Source organism: Arachis duranensis, chromosome 3 (assembly GCF_000817695.3).
Source record: "Arachis duranensis cultivar V14167 chromosome 3, aradu.V14167.gnm2.J7QH, whole genome shotgun sequence".
Lineage (NCBI taxonomy): Eukaryota > Viridiplantae > Streptophyta > Magnoliopsida > Fabales > Fabaceae > Arachis > Arachis duranensis.
In genome coordinates, this window is record NC_029774.3 from 82,129,174 (window position 1) to 82,136,558 (window position 7,385).

A 7,385-nucleotide genomic window follows, 5' to 3' on the forward strand; every position below is an offset into this window, starting at 1 on the left:
TAACATAAATTAAAGTAAAAATTTATATCCATCTCGAGTAGATAGAAACGGGATAAACACTCACAGGTTCGAGTAGTGTTGCTACTCCTAATAAACTTGTTTGTGGAATTTTTCTTATTATTTATTATCTTGAGAAGTGATAAGCCCGGCAAGAACATGCTCTTACTTCTGAATTGGGCTCAAACATAATAATTGAGAAGGTGGGGAGTGTTTAGGACCATCCCTTATTACCTTGGGTCATTTTCAAGTCAGGCCCATGACCAAAATGATAAAAAGAAAGGCCTATGATTAGTTTATCCCACACAGCCACACTCACGAGTCACGATTCCCGAGACTCGAAATTTTGCACTTCTATGATTTTGAAAAACTTCCAAGCGCGCTGTTGACCAACTATAGAAAATTTATAGGTGTATTTACTATGTAGTTTGTATTTGTATTTTTATTTTTTATTAATATTTTATAAAAAATAGTAAAACTATTAAAGTTTTGTTTTTTGTTTTTATTTTTAATATTTTTTGTTTTATATGTGAAAGATTTGTCGTAAATATTGGTCAACTTAATATATAAAATTTTGACTTTTATATAACATGTATATTTATTATACAAAAATATTATTAATTTATTAAAATTAATTACTAAAATCAGTTAATATGTATAGTGTAATTTATTTTTAATGTGTATTTTAAATTTTAGTATATATTTTGTTATAATAATTAATTTTAGTAGTTAATTTTAGTATACACTTAATATAGTCATTTCTTATAAAATAACATATCAAACTAATTTTAAAAAAATCATTTATCATATTTAGCATGTAAATCATAATTATTATACGAAAATATAATAATTATGGTAACAAATAATTTATATATGTATAAAATCTCTTTACGCGCATCAGGAGTTAAACTCATATTTTAAAACCAAGAATCAAAGAATCTAAAACTATATTGCAACCCTAATAAAAGATTATTATGCCAAACTAAGTTAACTTCATCCTCTCAATATTATATACATAAAATGAAAAAAGAAATATTTGAAACTAACGTATTTTATTAATATTATTCAGTATTCAATATTTTACGGAGATTTTACTTTTATACTAATAAAATTTTAATTTAAATTTTAAATTTTAAAATTGAAATGTTAGAGTTTAAAAGTTAAAATTTAATAATTAAAATGTTGATTAAATATTATATTATTGATTATGAAACATTACTGGAACAAAAATAAAAAAAAAAACCAATTGTTGGTGGCAGGCGGGATATTGTAGAAAACCTGAGGGAATCTAAACTACGCATTATATAGCCCAGCAGGTATTAGTCCAATCCTGTACCAACCTTAACGTTCCTCAAAAAACTACACCACCAACAAACACACATTTTTTTCCTCAAAAACAGAAAACAAAAACCGCTCTCGACACTCACCCTTCTCTCTCTCACACACACACACGCTCCTCTAATGGCAGGTGCAGGTGCCATGAAGAAGGTCGACAGGATTCGCCAAATCGTTCGCCTCAAGCAGCTCATGATGCGGTGGAGGGTCATCAGCCACCGCCGCCACCACCACCACTACGACTCCTCCTCCCTCGATTCAAAACCCTGCACATCGTCGCCACGACGCGCTCCCTCGGGGTTCGTGTTCGTGTACGTGGGTCAAGAACGCAAACGTTTCGTGATTCCCGCAAGATTCCTCAACCTGCCGGTGTTCGCTGGTCTCCTCGAAGAAACCGAAGAGGTTTTCGGTCTTCGATGTAGCGGCGGTTTACTCCTCCCTTGCGAAGTTGCGTTCTTCAGTAACATCGTGAAGCACCTCGAGAAAGACGAACACAAGTACGGGAAGCTTTCTTTGGAGGATTTCGTGAACATGGTTTCTGACTTGGCTTCTGATTCTTCCTGCAAAGAAGGCATTGTTGCCTTCACTCCTCTCTTGCAGAAAGCAAGGGTTTAGTTTTTTTTTTTTTTTAATTAAAGCTTTCTCCTTTTAATCATAGTGAGTTTTTGGTTTTGATCATCCTTGAATCCAATTCCTAGAAAAAAAAAAGTTTTAGTGGGGTTGGGTTTCAATGAGATGTTTCTGAACTTTTGTCCTTATTAAGCTATGATTTTTTAGAGATTGGGTTATCTTTTCTGTATTTGTTGTATTTGATGACCAATCTTGGTGCTATATGTCAATGACTATGATTGATCAAATTTTAGCGATCAATGAAAAATGTTATGCATCATCAGTAATGAAAATTCTAGATCTGGCTTTGTTTTTCACTCTTGTTTTTATTTCCAAAGATTATATGCTATGTATTATACTATTCACATTACAAACTCTTTATGTCAGTGTAATTGCTCTTTGACGAAAGAATAATTGCTCTTTGACGAAAGAAAACAAAATTATAATTCTTTTTCTTATACAATCTCCCCCCTTTTTCTACCCATTTTAATTTCTACACTTAACATCACTGTTCATTAGAATTGCTTTTTATTTTCCTAGTCGCTGTACTAATTGCTAATACATACATGGTGAACATACTCTCCGATCCATTTTGAAATAATTGTTCGTGTGGAGAACTGGAGATTAAATTATGGTAAAATGAATATTGATATGGAGATTAAATTATGTTCATGAGGTACTTTATCTAAATGATTAATTGACAGGTAGAGTCACTTTCAATTTTCATTTTTTCTATATCCTAGTTCCTATCCACCTGGGGTTCATTGTCACTCTTATTTTATATTCAGGTGCAGAAAAATTCCACAAAATTTTCCAGGTTGAATTTTAGCATAAGGAATATCATCTTTTCTGTTATGTTTCTAATGTTAGAATTATTTATATTTCTTTTCCACGTTTCATTTCATACTTATTTAACTTTAGCCTCAAACAATAAAGTTTCCACATGTGTTAGTAAACGAAAATCATGGTGAATTTTCCTCCCCTTTCTGTATGCTATTTGGAATAACGTTAGGCATGTGTCAATCTCCAACTTGAGAGATTCCGTTTGATCTTCGTATATTATTTTTTAATGCTTTTAGTCCTAACTCGAATTGAGATTTTTTCACTTGAGTATTGGAATTTCTTAATCAATTTTTTTGTTTTATAGGTTTATGATATTATTTATTCCAATTATTTATTCACAGAAGATATATTATATATCGTCAGTTTGGGGCTGATTTTTTTTATACGGAAAGAAAGGTAGAATTTAATATTAAAATGAATGTAGATAGCGATTTATTTTTTTTAATTTTTAAATTCAAAATCCGCAAAACGCACGTTACGTTTGCTAATTTAAATTTTTTATAAAATGGCAATTTGCAAAATAAAAGTTGTGTTTTAACTATATTCCTTTTTTTTTTGAAACAATAAAACGTACTTGCCTTTTATATTTTCTAATATTTTTTATTGAAAACTTCAACATGCAACATGTGTTTTGTTTAAAGCAAAATGGTTTATCAAGAGTCTTGCCTATAAATATCATTGTCAATTCATTGTGTTTCATATCTCGTCGTCAGATTTGGATCTTCCAAAGTTTGAATTTCACTTTAGAGAGTAAAGTATGATCTCTCACCATTGATTGCATAGGTGGGACCAAGAATAAATATGAAAGAGAAACTATTCAAAAGTAGAAGATTATACTTTACTCTCTAAAGTAAAATTCAAACTTTAGAGGATTCAAATCCCTCATTGCCATTCCTCTTCCTTTTATATTTGTGAGTTTTTTTGACAATTAGTAGTGTCAAAAAAATTTGGTTAGATAAAGTTGAGGTTATGGAAGATATTGTAAATTTGCAGGTGTATTATAACAGTGAGATTATACCAAACATACATGAAGGAGTGACTTTGTTTGTAAATATCCATTTTTCTTTGCTATACCATGTATCATGAGTTTTGTAGAGTTACAAAATGATTTTTGTAGGAACATACAAAGTCACATTTCAAAGCGGATGAGCAACATTTTGTACAGGAATCCTGTATAAGTATTTGGTGGGTTGATATAGTTTCAAATAATGTCTGTCACTGACGACGCATGTATACAGCAGATGTTCTATATATATCAACAAACTCAGTTTCACATGCCGACGATAGAGTTGTATGTTGAGTTTGAACAGCATATGAGGCTAGATGGGTTGGCAAGGATGTGCTCGGGGACATAGATTGGGAAGAAGATAACAATGACAGTGAAGAGGAGTTCGAAGCCAACTACGAAGTCGATGATGAAAACAATGACGGAGACAAGGCAGTCAATCCGATGATGCAAAATGAAATAGATGCACTTGTAAACCAACATTCCTTTGGTATTCCGTCTTTTATGCAAACTCTGGATCTCGCAGGCATGCATGCACCGAAATTTCTTGAGTATGTGAATATGGGTATATATTGTTTATTAATTAAAGTTACCACTATCATTTCTTTATTTAGCCTTGACCGGCTAACGATGGTTTGCATGTCATAGGTGAAGGCAAAGTCGCAGCAGAAGATGGTGATTTTAGTGTCGGAATAGAATTTGGTTCTAGAGAATCGGCGATCTCTGCCATCAAAAGCTACACTATCTCTAGAGGAGTTGATTACATTGTGTATGAGTCTAAGCCACAAACATTCTATGCAAAAATGCAAGAGGTATGGTGTAGAGTGCGATTGGCTTATCCGAGCTAACTTGATTCGAAAGAAAGTTCGGTGGGAGATCAGGAGATACAATGGTGAACACATGTGCACCATGGAAACGATTTCACAATATCATGGCAAGTTGGACTCAGACACGATTGCAAATGCTATTAGGCCGTTGATTGAAGCAAAGCCATCGATAAAAGTGAAGTCTATTATTACAAAAGATCAATCCAGGTCCAACTACATTGTAAGTTACTACAGGGCTTGGCTGGAAAAGCCGAAATTGGTCGCAAAAATTTTCGATGATTGGGATTTTGTTTCCAGACTCTGCCGATATGGTTAAAAGCAATGACTGCGAAGATGTCAAGGTCTCGTGTTCAAATAAAAACTCTCCTTGTTTATCGTGAGAGTAAGGAGGTGAATGGTATAAGAGTTCTCCATTGCGTGTTTTGGAGCTTCTATCCGTGTATACATCATTTAGACACTACAAGCCATTAGTGCAGGTTAATGGCACACACCTGTATGAGAAATATAAAGGTACAATTTTAGTTGCGGTGGCACAAAACGGGAACTAAAGCATTGTGCCAATTGCTTTTGCCATCCTGGAGGGTGAGACGGCAGATGCGTGAGAGTTTTTTCTTACTAATTTGCGCAGATATGTTGTTATTCGAGATGGCGTAGACATTATTTCTGACTACCATAACTCAATCGATGTAGTAATAGCTCACAGTAATGATGCATAGTCACCACCAAGAGCATGACACATGTTCTGCATTAGGCACATCGGGTCCAACTTCTTAAGGAGGGTTAAGGCTCCAGACTTGCATAAACTCGTGGTTAACATAGGTATTTGAAGTTGCTGTTATGGTCCTATCCTTAGTAATTTGTGGTTCTACTTATAATTACATGGTTTGTTTTACAAGCTATTTTAGGACGGAGCAGGAGTACAACACAAACTACCAAAAGCTTAAAGAGAGAGGTTAGGCATATACACGATGGTGCAATGAGATCGGTGTTGAGAGATGAGTGTTAGCATTTGACAAGGTCATCGTTGGGGTCATATGACGACTAATTTGGTTGAATGCATAAATTCTGTCCTTAAGGGTACGCGCAACCTTCCTGTGACTACCATTGTTACGTCTACTTTCTATCGGCTAAACGAATTGTTTACTCGAAAGAGTGCAGAGGCTCATGAGCGTGTCCGTAGGAAACATTGTTATCAACCAGTTCGATAGTCACAATGAGATGTTTGAGGTTCGTGAAATATGAGATGGTTCTATGTACATTGTTAACCTTGTGCAACGACGTTGCGATTGTGGCCATTTTCAGGTCGAGTGACTTACATGTTGCCACGCTCTTGTTTGTTGTTCTAACCAGTGTCTTGATTCGCAAATATATGTACATGACATGTACAAGATGTCTGAAATTTGCAAAGTCTATAGGGGCAAGTTTGTTTCGATGGGTGACTCATCTACGTGGTCTAGATGTGAAAGAGTGAAGGTGATTGCCATTTAACATTGAAGCGCATGACTAAAAGATGACCGAAGTCAACCCGCTACTTGAATGAAAAGAATTAACAGGATATGCGTGGTCCTCGCCGGTGTACTATATGTGGACAGGAGGGACATAGCCGTAGTCGATGTCCTCAGTGCGCAGGTCCAAGCTCTGCCGGAGGTCAATAGCGGTTAACCTTCCTCGTGTATTTTTCACTCTCTTATGCAACTATTTAGACGTATTTATGCATTTTAACTTTTGTATGCAACTTTGTTACATTTTTAAGCATGTGGACTTTCTTATGTAACCTTTTTATCTATTTAAGCATGATGTGAAATTTATTTATATATGCACTAAAATAAAGCAAAACCAAACTTACAATAATAAAGACAAGAACAAACAGAAACATCTAAATATACAATCAACTAAACAATAAGAAACACAACAATAGAAAGAAATATCCAAAGATAAAATCAACGTACAACAATAAAGACAGGAATGATAAGAAACATTGAGATATAAACTCAAACGGACAATAAGTAAAGAAAACTACTTCATCGCCTCTTTCTTCAAATAATACGATGGGGTGTATTTATCTGGGGGAGCAATCTGTGTCCGTAGATTATATGGACGACCCTCATAAGTACCCGCATCCAGACCAGTAGGTCTGCCACCCCCACAAGCCTCAGAAGCACCAACATCTGGCATGCTGGCTCTGCCAATATTATAGATACCGAAAGAACTCATGTTCGGATCACTCGCTCCACCATAATAATACTCGTGTTGCAGGTCATCCCCTCCAACTCCCACTTCCTGTTGCGGATATTCATTCAAATTGAACAACTTGGTTTTTGATGGTGTAGAAAGACAAGGAAGATCCACAAAACACGGCGATTGATCCATCGAAAAGTCATTAGCATGACCTGAGAGGGAGCGACAACCAACAAATGAATCAGAAGCAGCAGGCCTTTCCTGAGATGGCTGAAATAGATAATATGTCTCTCAGTACCTGAGAGAAACTGATGTCATCAAATCCAATCAATAGACTGAAATGGCCTTCGATTGGAATTACCATCTGTGATATGTACGGCTATGCTAGCTGTTGTGATTGTGGTTTTGGTTTCGGTTGATGCTAGGGCTGCTGCAACTGTCTCGTTATAAGTTTCTAGTGGATCAAATTTTTTGGACAATAAATTTCTAATATCCTGCAAAAAGAAAAATAATAATGAATAATATAAGCACTATTAAACTAATATTAATAGTGTCAATAATAATAATTAATAATATTAATAACATATTCA

General features: G+C 34.7%; 1 protein-coding gene across 1 annotated transcript; it reads left to right on the forward strand.

The window, feature by feature from the left end:
* Window positions 1–1,340: 1,340 nt before the first annotated feature.
* Window positions 1,341–2,241, forward strand: LOC107479661 (protein SMALL AUXIN UP-REGULATED RNA 51-like). Its single transcript, XM_016099772.3, has one exon. The coding sequence runs from the start codon at window positions 1,459–1,461 to the stop codon at window positions 1,945–1,947; it is 489 nt and encodes a 162-aa protein (XP_015955258.1). The 5' UTR covers window positions 1,341–1,458; the 3' UTR covers window positions 1,948–2,241.
* Window positions 2,242–7,385: the final 5,144 nt, after the last annotated feature.